Source organism: Sycon ciliatum, chromosome 3 (assembly GCF_964019385.1).
Source record: "Sycon ciliatum chromosome 3, ocSycCili1.1, whole genome shotgun sequence".
Lineage (NCBI taxonomy): Eukaryota > Metazoa > Porifera > Calcarea > Leucosolenida > Sycettidae > Sycon > Sycon ciliatum.
The window spans coordinates 16,801,526-16,814,730 of NC_088645.1; the positions used below are offsets into that span (position 1 = coordinate 16,801,526).

A 13,205-nucleotide genomic window follows, 5' to 3' on the forward strand; every position below is an offset into this window, starting at 1 on the left:
GTTCTGTCGGTGACTGCAGTATCTTGGAAAATTCAGGACGGTGGACACTAAATATGTCAGATGTACTCTGTGACATGCAGGCTACAACTTTCACACCAAGGTTCAAAGGTTCAACTCGAGTGACAGGAACGCTGTAAAAGTTGTAGCCTGCAGGCACGGTGACCAGGTGACTGGTGTACGCATGAGCACATCACCGCTTACTGACCCGTGTTCGATTGGGAATAAGGGCCGAACGCTGCATTGCAGCCTTTTCGGACCAGAACGATTCGCCTTAACGTCCAAAAGACTACAACAAATGGACCAATCGTGGTCATCCGTGCTTTTATAAGAACGAAACGGCGCTTTTACTGTTTTAGTGACTTTTGCATACAATTCCCCATTTTAGTAGGGCGCAGAGTCGCGCAGTCACCCAGTTTCGGTGGAAGTGCGCGAGTTCGATTGGGAATAAAGGAGGAAGGGAGTGTCTCAGCTTCCTCGGACCAAGAGTGGCAATGTAGCGTTGGTCACGCTACAAGCTCAGCATTTGCGTATACGCTCAGCGCACTGCTCAATACGACGTTCGCTACAAGCTCAGCATTTGCGTACACGCTCAGCGTACTGTTCAATATGACGTTCGTTCTACCATACAACGGTCGCATGACAGTAAATTGGTGTTTGTGATTGTTTTCCATAAATTGCGTTTATTTTATCTTTCACGATGAGTTCAGAGTTTTACTGCTAGAGGTAGTTTTGCCGTTCTAGAGAGAGAGAGAGAATTGTTAATAAAGTTAGTTTCGAGTTGTTAGGTTGTTTTGCCTCCAGGCCCGCTACAAAATTGGTGGCAGCGGTGGTTAAAGTTAACTTTGTCAGATTCGACCCCACCTGTTTTACATTGGTAGCAATGGCGCTACAAAATTGGTGGCAGCGGAGGTTAAAGTTAATTTCATTGCCAGTTATAGTTACATTTCAATTGCCAGTTACAGTGTGTTCACTGAGACCCTTGTGTATTCTTGCCTCCGAGAGACTGCGGCCCGCTACAGCAAGACCATTCGACTCAGCACCCCGAAGACTACAAATGGTGAACATTTGATTTCAGCGTATACTTCCCCTTTTTTAAAGGGGAAGTGCATCGATTTTTCGAGTAGGGTCCAGAAGAAAGACAATTTGATATCGGTTCGAATGGCATATCTCTCGCTTCCATACGATAAGCCAAACTTGCCAAATCGCCAATTGTATGCTCACGTTGCCAGAGCGACCAGCGCAGTGATGACGTATGAAAGGCTTAGCTCCTCCACAGAGAAGGTCGATCACTGCAGAAATTGGTCATTTTCAATTGTTTTATTGTATTCACGATGTGAAAGAAGTGCTGTGTTCAATGCTGTTAGTGCCGTGAACTATTTATCGCCCTTCTCATGCATTTCCCTAGGCTGACTGTGCCTAGGAAATGGTTTCCTCCAGGACAAGATGTTTGGAATTCGCCATCTCTCCTGAGACATTTTCAGCAAACTTTCAAACCTACGACATTATTTCATTCGTCAATCTCCACCACCCGTCGTCTCACCTGGCTTCAGAAGATGTTACGAGAGATACAATGTAGGAGAGTCGCCAGGAAGCATCACATTCATCTTCAGGAAGTGGAAAGAGCAAACGGCATGGTCTTTGGTTGGGGGAAATGCTGAACATCTGATTTGTCCCCACCAAGATTTCAGCATTTTGTTCGTCACTATTTTCGCTTGTCTGCTGGTGTCTCCGCACTCCAGCTTTCTCCTGTCGGTGTCACGTCCCAGTACACAACCGAGAGGACTACTAACAAACAGTTCACTGCACTAACAGCATTGAACACAGCCCTTCTTTCACTTCGTGAATACAATAAACCAATTGAAAATGACCAAATTCTGCAGTGATCGACCTTCTCTGTGTTGAAGCTAAGCCTTTCGTACGTCATCACTGCGCTGGTCGCTATGGCAACGTGAGTATGGCGATTTGGCAAGTTTGGCTTATCGTATGGAAGCAGGAGTCAAGACTGATATGCCATTCGAACCGATATCAAAATAATTCATTGCGCGAAATTACGCGACACCTGTACATTTTCGATCTGCAGGATGAAGATCTTGCTCGTCCGACCTGTGAATCCGTATGGGTTGAGCTTCACCCAATCTTAGGCTCCCCGACACCCATCCTCGTCTGCTGTACCTACCGTCCGCCCTCAGTCAAAACCACGGAAATAGACCACTTCTGTGATATGCTAGCTAGTGCTTTGGTAACCGTTCCCATGTCATCGTACCATGTCATAATGGCTGGGGACTTCAACAGTAAGCACAAACGGTGGTGCCCATCGGATTTAACGTGTCCTGCTGGGGCGGCACTTTTTCGCACCCTTACCTGCTTCGGTTTGGATCAGCTGGTGCAGAGTCCAACGCACACAACATCTTCCGGAACACAGTCATGTCTAGACCTTGTCTTCACAAACCAACCCCTGCTGGCGACGGACGTTCACACAGCTTGCGCTCTTGGCTCCTCGGACCATCTCATGGTTTCATGCCAGTTCGCCGTCTCATTGCCCTCGGACCCAGACCTGCCACTTCCTTCTCGCAAACCGTTCCCATATCGCTTCCGTCGAGTTCCCTCTCAGTGCTGGGACTCTATGAACGCTGATTTCTCCTGCCACGACTGGTCGTTTCTGCAACCAGAAGGCTCTCCAACTGTTGACGCCGCGGTAGATCACTTTGCAGCCGTCCTTGAACGAGGGTTCCAACAGCACCTCTCTAACTTTGCTATCGGCTACAACAACCGGAAACATTCCAACCCAACATCCTCGACATCTAGTCCCCCATGGGTGACACGGTCCCTCGTATCTGAAGTGAAGCGCAAGCGTGATCTTTTCAGCATCTACAAGAAATTCCCAACGCCGGTTAACCGGGAGGCTTACCGAGTTCAACGCAACTTCGTCAAGCACCTTTCTCGTACCTCACACCGCTCCTTTCTAAACTCTCTTTCTGCAACACTCTCCTCCCCCGATCGCCCATCACTCCACCAATTCATTCGCAACCAGCACGATGTGAAGGCGATTGCAGACACACTGAACAAGCAGTTTGTTTCATCCGGCATTCCGGAGGATCCGAATTGGGACATTCCATCGCTGTCCCCAGCCCCTGAACTTAGCGCACCACTCACACGCGTCGTTACCACGACTGCTACCGTCTGTAAGCACCTCAAACTCCTGAAGAATTGTAAGTCCCCTGGCGAAGATGGCATACCCAATGAGGTTCTCAAATGGCTTGCGCCATCTCTGTCCTATCCCTTGTGCCTGCTCTTTAACATGTCATATCGTACAGGAGTATTTCCGTCCGTCTGGAAATCTGCTGTTATCGTCCCGATCTATAAGAAAGGCCAACGCTCTCAGGCTGGCAACTACAGACCAATCTCTCTCCTTCCTGCTGTGTCAAAGGTCTGTGAACGTATTTTCTTTGAGTCTCTGTACTGCCACGTCACCCCAGCGCTTTCACCATCTCAATCCGGTTTCTGCCGTGGAGACTCCACAACTTTCCAACTAACACGTCTAGTACAAGACATCTACACCCAGCGGAACCTCAGGCGGCATGTTGGCATCGTGTTCTTTGACCTAGCGAAAGCTTTCGACACCGTCTGGCATCGTGGTCTGCTTGCAAAGCTAGAGTCCTATTTCTACTGTACGTTAATGACTTGCCAGCCCTTGTACCAAATGTAAGTCTTTTTGCTGACGACACTGCTCTGATGTGCTCCGACAGCTCGGCAGACAACCTCACGGCCTCCATGCAGTCCGGGGTCAACGCTACAGTAACATGGATGGAAACCTGGAAACTGAAGCCTAACCTCGCCAAAACCGAGGCCATGTTCTTCTCTCCCTCGCCCCCCACTCAGCTTCTGTATTTTCCTGGTCTAAATAGTACACCTATTAAAGTTGTTAACGAGCACAAGCACCTGGGCGTTATTCTCGACCGCCAACTCTCCTGGTCTCCACAAGTCCAGTCTGTGTGCAAGCGTGCGAGTGCGTCCTTAGGTATGCTACAACCCCACTGCCAACACTTGAATGATAACTGCAGAAAATTGTTCTTTAAGTCGTACATTTTGCCTATATTTGACTATTGCGATATAGCTTGGTGCGGGTTGTCTCAGACTTTACTCCACAGACTGGAAGTACATCAACGCTTGCTTCTGAAAATTCTGTTTCGAAAAGACCAAACATTTGCCTCCCTTTGTCTTTATAAACTTGCTTCCACGCACCCTCTTCTTGCCCGACATCAGCAGCATCTTTGTATCCTTGTGCAAAAATCTTCCTAGCCCAAGTCCCGAAACATATTGCCAAGTACAACTGGTTTGTTACCACTAGACCAACACGCAATGCCTTATCACTGCCCCGAGCTAGTTCCTCTCTGTTTTTGAAATCCCCTTTCTTCTCAGCATACTCCCTTTGGTCTAACCTGCCTACTAGCATTAAGACATGCCAGGATATCAGGAAATTCAAAGTCCAGCTTTCCACACTGTCTCATCCGAAGTGATCCCATGTATTACTAATGTGCCTCCCTTTCTTTTTCTCTCCCTATCTCCTTTCCCTCTCTGACAGCATCTTTCTTTTTCTCCCTTTTAGCTTGCCGTGGTTGGCTATCACCTGACCTCTCATGTTTATTGGCAGTCTTCGGACGGGCCAGGAGATGTTGAATAAATAAATAAATAAATAAATAAGATGACGACGTCCATGCATCAGGTATCAGGGGGTAGTAAGATACTGGTATATTACTACTCCACGCCTCAAATCGTGCTGTCAAGCGTAGATCTATGCGGGGGAGTGTAGCATGCCATCCCTTACACTTTCCAGCTCAGGGTTACCCTCGCTACCAATGGACGAAATAATTAATTTCAGGGTCACAGCTTGCGCAACGGCTTTGTCCTGTTCGAATGGCCACTCGACATACTCAGCACAAATTTTCTATTGCATGCATGAACATAATGTTCAACTTTCGTATTTTTGGCGACTCTACCACCGTCGTGGAGGCTGGTTGGTGAGGAGCAGGTAGCCATCCCTTGTAGAATCAAACACATGGTTCCACAGTGTGGCTGATTCCGCAAGAGCCAGGTCCATACGAGAAACATTCGCTTTGTCTTTTGCCTTCGAAGTAAGTCACTTTCCTTGTTCTCAGTGTTTTTTTACGTTCAACGTTTCTGAGATTTTTGAATTATTCACTTTTCATTCTTTCATACTTTATTTCTTCATGTTCACTGCCTCACTTGCCTTCTGATCTGGAGAATGTGATGGAGGTGACTGTTGGTTACTGCCTGGTATAACGGTTGTCGTGCTGTTGCTGTATTTCCGTCCTGCTCGCGACGTTGTAGATCACAAACAATTTGAAATCACATGAATTGTACTTACCGTCGTGCGTGCGGTATTAGGAAACACTGTGCAGATTAGATCGTCGCAATGTATCTATATGTGTGTCTGGTCATCCTGTGCCACGCAAGAACTCCAACCAGACGCATTCGTCCTCGGCCCTGTTGATCGATTGTCCACTCGTCTTCTCGCACAGCGATAAGCCACACTCGCTACACACCAAACAACAGCACATTTGTATTGCGGTTAGGAGGGCCAGAAGTGTGACACCACGTTCTTTTACATGGAAGGATGCGGAATTGTAGAATAACGGAAGAAGGGACAGAGCACATGGATATTCTGTGAAAGCAACGCAATGGCAGCAACTGAGAGAGCAATGACCGAAAACCAGAAGCACCACTTGGGACCGTCAGATTAATTCGTCTGGGCCGAGCCAGCCGGGAAAAAACCCTCGCGCCGACGGACGCATTATTTTTTTGAGGGAAAAAACCGGGTGTAAAACCCCAAGTGGCTAATCTGACAAGTACAAAAAGCAGGGAGGGAGGGTGGGTACCTCAAGACGACTGGCCAGTCGTGCTCATGCGCAGCGGTTTAGAGAACATGTGAAGATGTACGAGTAAAAAAGAAATTGATCAGATGACTGCTCACTTGTGAGAAAAAACACGAGAAAAAACCGCTGTGACGAGAAAATACTTCTCGCCTCTGTCGCTGCGCTCTGCCGTCGAGAAGATACCATTCTCGCACAGCGATAAGCCACACTCGCTACACACCAAACAACAGCACATTTGTATTGCGGTTAGGAGGGCCAGAAGTGTGACTGCTAGACAACGCATAGTAGGGACAGAGCAGTGGAAGAAAGTGGACAGAGGACAACGCGAATTCAGCTATATATGCGCATATCTGTACGAGTATGGTATAGACAAGCTAACGCCGTGTTCGGCCTCCGCTACTAAGCAACGTCATAGGCCAAGAGATTGAGACAACTGGAGGAGCTGGGGAAGCGACTCCTCTATATACCTATTCTTGGAGGAGTCCGACTTCCAACCACCATGTCGCTTGATCAGTCTGTCAGCAGTCCCAGCACTGGCAGCAGTAGATGCGGCTCCAGAGCGCATACTGTGAAGGCCGTACTCCTTGGGGTCAAGGCCGACGATGGCCAGGCATTTTCGCACCTTCTCCAGGGCGCACGAGTAGCTGATGGCGATAGGCCTCAGTATGGCCTGCTTGCGGCAGCTGCCCAAGCGACAGAATAGAGGCTGGTGGGGCAGATGCTTGCCAGCGGTGAGGAACCGCTGCACCAGCTCGACGGGACAGGTGGTTAGCCCAGATCTGGCAATATACACCTGGTGGCCTTTGCGAAACTGGTCGTTCTTCCTCTGCTGCAGCGAGATCACCATGTGGGTGTCTGTAAAACTGATGTCGGAAGGCGTCAGGCGGTGCAGCTCGTCCCATCGCAGCATTGCGGAGAAGCCCAAGACAATGAGGGTGATTGTCTGCAGGTCATCCAGGGAAGTGGACGAGTCGGAGTAGTGCTCGATGATGCGCTGCACTTCCGTGGACACGAGTGCCTTCTTCGGCTTGACAGGGCGCGCAAGCAATCTCTGCACAGCCCGATGGCACTGAGCGACACATGCGTGTCGGGTGGGGTCTGGGAGCGTTGCTTTCTGGTGCACCCAGGAGATGCTTGCAACAGCGGTGGCAACGGGTGCCGGTGATGAGGATGACAGCAGTAGGTGGACAAGGTAGAGGCCAACGTGAAGACCGTCGGCGGGAAATGCGGTGAGGGAGGCTGATGATGCGAACGCATGCCAGCGATTGAAGCCTCTGGCGTACGTCTGAACGGTCGAGGGTGCGTGCCCGCACAGCATCACTTTCGGCAGAAGGTGCATCAGCTTGCCGATAGCGCTGTCCTCCTTCGCTAGTTGCTCCAGTGCCGTCCAACCCGGGATATGTTGTGGGGCTGTAGGGAAGAAGCATAAGACCAGAAGAAGGGACAAGGACAGGGGAAGGGGCGGCCACCACGCCGACAGGTTTGCCGGCATGGTAGTTACCAACATTGGGAGCGTAAGTTAGAATAAGTATCCAGCGAGCAGCAGCACTATACAGCCCCCGTAATGTGGCTTGCGCCGGTTTAGACTTGGAAAAGGAGCGCCCTGCATCGCTGACATTGTGTAGCTACCCTTTTGTGCCAGCGGCAGCCCAGACTCCGTCTACCCCGTTTCACGGTAGTTCAGGGTGGTACGCTGTCTGACCGTGTATGCTATCACACCAACTACCTCGCGTGCAGAAATATTTGACGGAAATCTCGCCTTGCGGTTGTATTGCTCTGGGTAGAAATAGATCGGCCTATATGGCCGGAATTAGTGCGTAAGGGGGGATGGGGGTTGCTGCTAAACAAAAACAGAGAAGTTGAACATGAGACACGAAAATGTATCAGATTGCATGATTGGCAGCATCACCACAGTGAGGATGTGAGTTTACACTGCTGAATGACGCTGACCGCTGACTGATGCTGACCGCTGACTGCTGAATGACGCTGACTGCTGACTGACGCTGACCGCTGGCTGGTGCTGACCGCTGACTGATGCTGACTGCTGGCTGATGCTGACTGACGCTGACCGCTGGCTGATGCTGACCGCTGACTGATGCTGGCCGCTGACTGATGCTGGCCGCTGACTGATGCTGACTGCTGGCTGATGCTGACTGCTGACTGATGCTGACTGCTGGGTGACGCTGACAGTTGACTGACGCTGCCCGCTGAACGATGCTGGCTTCCGGCCGCTGTTCTTCCGGGATGTTGTTCGGGATTAAGGCGGCCCTTGCCTGGGGCGGTTGGGCTTGTGCCGGCCGCATCCGCAGACTCTTACAGCGAGTACTTCGCATGTTGGGCTATCGCTGCCGAAGAGGTTCCACTTACACTCACCCGAGATGAAAAGGTTCTCCCGAGGCGGGATGACCATATGATCGACCACCATATCTCGGAAGCCCGCTGGAGACCATAGCAGTGGCCACCATGTGGCCGAAGGCCAGAAAGGGAGGATCAGAGTGCCGTCTGCGTGGCAAGCTTGCATGTGGCGAATCGTGCGACCGATGAGGTGGATTGGAGGTTCGATCCAATTGTTCTCGTCGTTCCAGCTCACGGAGAATGCGTCCACAGACGTGCAGCCTGGGGACCACCATCTACTGCAGAAGCGCTGCATCTGAGCGTTCTGCGGAGTAGCGAAGCGGTCGATTGTATGTGGGCCCCATTTCCGGTCAAGCATTAGGAAGACGTCTGGCGCAAGCTGCCAATCGTCCTGGTCCTTCACCTTTGAGAAGAAGTCAGCTCTCTCATTCTCTTCCCGAGGTATCCACTCTGCCCGGAACGTGATACCTTGTCGGATGCAGAAACGGAAGAGTGCCAGGGCTTCGTCGTGAAGATGGGGGTGTTTGCTGCCAGATGCGATTATCGCGACTGCCGCCTGATTATCTGATCGGTGGATCACTTCGCATCCTGACAAGACTGGTAATAGAGATAGTATCACGTATCTAACGGCAATGAGCTCACGGAGAGTGCTGCTTGTTTCACGTACCTCTGGTGGAAGCGGTCCTCTGGCAACGCAGGTGCCGAGCTTTGAAACGGAGTATCCGCCCCACCCAGTTTCGCTGGCATCTGACCAAGTGAGAACTGCAGACGCTGCTACGAGGGGCCTCAGCGGGCGGCCGTGGAATTTATGGAAGCTTTCCGACCAAAACGTGATTTCATTGCGGAGCTGGGGAGTCGCATGTACAATCTCCTCCCACGAGGCGGCTGTGGAGATAGCCTCATACATTGCTCTAGTTTGTAGCCGTGTTACCGTACCGAAAGCTGGGCTCATTGAGATGATGGAGCCTGCGATTTTGGCTACTTCTCTGGCTGTGGCATGATCAAGGTTTGTTGTGGTCAGGAGGTGCGAGAGTTTCTCTACGCGCGCTTCGGTCACCTTGATGGTGCCCTGGGCCAGGTCAACATGGAAGCCCAGCATGTCTCCCTGTTGTGATGGTGTGAATCGGCTTTTCTCACTGAGAATAAAACCTGATTTCAGGATGTCTGCCCGAACAATATCAGCAAGCTTACTAGCAGCAGTCTGTGACGATTCTGCCCCCGCACCGTCGTCTAGATACATGAACAATTTGTGACCATTGCGTCTCCACCAGTGCACCAGATCTCTGGTGATTTTCGTAAATACATGTGGTGCGGTGCAGAGTCCGAAAGGTAACACTGTAAATGTGTAGAGCTCTCCTCGCCATTTGAATCCCAAATATTTGTGATAACTGGGATCAATGTCGATATGGTGGTAAGCGGACTTCAGGTCGAACGAGAAAAAATACTCCCCCGTTTCAAACATGGTTCGAAGGGTGCTGATATCCTCGTATTTGAACCTAGGTGCCAGGAGGTGCTTGTTGAGATATCGCAGGTCTAGGATCAGCCTCAGCTTTTTCTGCTCAACTACACCTAGAGGGCTACAAATGCTGATCTTGTCAGCAGTGGTTTTCTCTATGCATTTTGCAGATAGTAAACTGACGATAGCTTCGGACACAAATGATACATGTTTGAAACAGCTTGAGTGATTTTTTGCAGCATAGGGTGTGGGAGTGGTTGTGAACGGTAGATAGTAACCATTACTTAATACATTGAATGTGAAGGACGAGCAGCCAATAGATGACCAAAAACTTAAACAATTACGAAGGCGACCGCTGAGTACAACATTACACGACGAGGATGATTCACAATAAAAATCATTGGCAGAATGCATAGGATAGATCAACTCAGCAATATTACATTGAGGATACGATTGAGGATACGCGTGATTCAAGTGATAATTCTCTGGCTCATCGAGCTCTCCTAGCGTTTCCAGAGGCTGCGTCTGGGCAAAGCTTGGCCCAGTGGCCAGGTTTTCCGCAGGCGAAGCATACGACTTTCGCCGACGGGGCAGCAGACGACTGCTGGTCGGTTCGCGGAGCTGGAGGGACCCTGGGGCTCCGCGGCGAATATGGCTCGTAGTGAGGACGAAAACTAGAACTGGGCCTCACTGATCGGCTCTGTCGCCTGGTCTTCTCCACTTCAGTCTCAGCCCTCTTGATCCTTTTCGCGTCCTCGTCATCGTCGGCAATGTCATGCTCGCCTTTGTACTGGATCGCCGTGGCCCAGTCATATTTGTCGGCGATTTTTATAATTTTCTTCCTTTTGTCGCATAAGGACATACCTTCCATGATGGCGGTTTTGGCAGGTCCATCCGGGATGGTCCGGGCCGCGTCCTCCAGCTTCGCCTCCACCTGGTCCACGAAGTCGTGATGCTCCTTGCAGCTCTCCTTACGAAAGGAGTAAGTAGTTGTTTGCTTTGCTTTGAGTTTGAGGCGATGCAACTCCGCAGTGGCAGTTTCCAGTTGCTTCTTGCATGCCTCCATTTCAGAGACAGACTTCTCTGCTAGAGCATGCTGCTCTTTGACAAGTTGTGTCAGGTTCGTTGCCCAGTCTGGCGTGGCGGACGAAGCTGAAGCGGGAGCAGATGCGTTCTCAGCCATGCTGGTGAGAGAAAAAATTGGATAAAATGTCTGTTGGAAAGACGAAAAAGAACGTGGTGTCGAAAAGGCTACCTCAAGACGACTGGCCAGTCGTGCTCATGCGCAGCGGTTTAGAGAACATGTGAAGATGTACGAGTAAAAAAGAAATTGATCAGATGACTGCTCACTTGTGAGAAAAAACACGAGAAAAAACCGCTGTGACGAGAAAATACTTCTCGCCTCTGTCGCTGCGCTCTGCCGTCGAGAAGATACCATTTCCTTGCAGAACGATCGATCAAAAAAAATCGAGCTCGAGGACTTTTTGCAAAAAAACGGCTGAAAAAAGGAAGAAAAAAGAGTGCTCAGAATGAGATTCGAGTACACAACCATGGTCCCAGTAGTTTATGTGGATGTCGCTCATAGATGCGCGATTTCGCGCAATGGTCTTTCTTCTGGACCATACTCGAAAAATCGATGCACTTCCCCTTTAAAATGGAACTGGATCCACTGCCCGTCGTCAAGTGACGATGGGCAGGAACGGATTCCACCGCTCGTCGTCAAGTGACGACGAGGATGAACATATTCCATTGCCCATGGTCACATGACGACGGGCAGGAACGGAATCCACGTCGTCAAGTAGGCATGGACGGGTAATGCTAGTTATTTGCTGGGATAATGCTAAAGGCAATGCTCATAATATGAGGATAGAATGCCACTTCGAATGCTCACACTACTCAATAATGCCGGTTTCAAAGTAGGAAAAGTCGATTTAAGAAGGCCGTCTTGGATCAAGGCCAAAGCGTAGAAGAAAAAAACTTAAACAGCAGTGAGCATGTTGTCTGAAACAATCCACTGAGAAGGTTGATTTGCACCGTCAAGTCTCCGGACGAAGCCGGATGGGTTCAGATGCACGATTTTCGGAACTGGACCTAGCCAGCTTCATGCATGACACCGTTGTCGACCGGCAATTATGCTTGTAATGCAGTGGTTTGTGCAGTCGATTTCCAATCGACAGGTTGCGGGTTCAATTCCCGATGATTATGGTCGCACACGTCTTTCTTCTCTTTCTCATTCTCCTAGCTCTTCTTTCATTCTCCAGGGTGGTTACCAACAGCCAGTGTATGCCGGAGTATGTGGTGTGGCGTGTGTGTGTAAAAAAATAAATGAAAGAATGAAAAATAGGGATTCACTGGCCAGAAAAAGCCACTTCAAAACAGCTGTGTGGTGGATACCAGGCTAAAATTAGTGGCGGTCAATTCATCAGCCTTGCAAGCTGTTGAATGGTGTGATCCCAGCACAAGTTGCTATGTCTAACATAGCTGTTCGCTATCATCGCTCCCGCGATGGGCAGGTCTGAGGTCTGAGGTGTGTGTGTGTGTGTGTGTGTGTGTGTGTGTTTGTGTGTGTGTTCGTGTTTATGTGTGTGCGCATTCTTGGGTGCGTGCGTGCATCCATCCGCGCATGCATGTGCATGTGACTTGGTAGGTTGCTGAGTGAAGACTATACAAATTAATGACTCACACTGCACTGGAAATGCCAAGTTGAGGAAGGGTGTTTGTTTGGGGGGGGGGGAGGCATCTGTGCACCTGTTTGGTCGTATCATCACATGTACAGAGACAGTCACAGAGTGCTACAACTGTACAACTACAAGCCTACATCATGGCATTCCGCAGCATTTCTCTAGGCACACACGTAGCCAGGGCTATGCTATCTCAGACTCAGGTCTTACTGGACGAGCAGCTGCACGCTGTAATCATGGTAATCCCCCCCCCCCCCCCCCCGAATGTACTGACACTGTACTGGATTCATGCATAGCTGCGCTCGCCGGTCTTTCCTTCACTTCACTCTTCACTGACTTCAGACTGTTCAGTACTTCACTTCAGTTCAGACCCTAGACCCAGTCACCATGTACCAGGTCACGGACACGGCGATCACCATGATCACTGCACTGCGGAAGCGCTTCTTTGACGCGCGCAGGAGATCACCGGTCACCATGGTCACCGTCAGTAAAATGTACATACATGACTTGTTACCAGGTTACCTGTCAGTGGTAGAGATCTGTGCATGTGGTGGCCAAACACACTTCCAAGTTCCGGTCTTTGCAGAACTACATAAAGTCAGAACTTACTACTATACTCAGTTGTCTACCGGATGCCATGGGCATGGTATAGATCTAGAATCTACACTAGATAGCGCTGCGCATGCGAGTGGAACCACCCTGAAGAAGATCCACATCTACAAGACCACTGAAGACTACATGATCTGGCCACTCGCGCCGACCCAGCAGCACTCACTCACAGTCAGTATACAGTAGATCTACTACAGAGTCAGTGGCACT

General features: G+C 50.1%; 1 protein-coding gene across 1 annotated transcript; it reads right to left on the reverse strand.

Annotated features, from left to right (window-relative positions):
- Positions 1 to 6,303: 6,303 nt before the first annotated feature.
- LOC135812886 (uncharacterized) lies at positions 6,304 to 10,888 on the reverse strand. Its single transcript, XM_065326105.1, has 3 exons — positions 10,570 to 10,888; positions 8,268 to 9,893; positions 6,304 to 7,304 (listed from the first exon to the last, which is right to left on the reverse strand). Exons 1-3 carry the CDS (start codon positions 10,886 to 10,888, stop codon positions 6,304 to 6,306), a joined length of 2,946 nt encoding a protein of 981 aa, XP_065182177.1.
- Between the last annotated feature and the right edge of the window lie 2,317 nt (positions 10,889 to 13,205).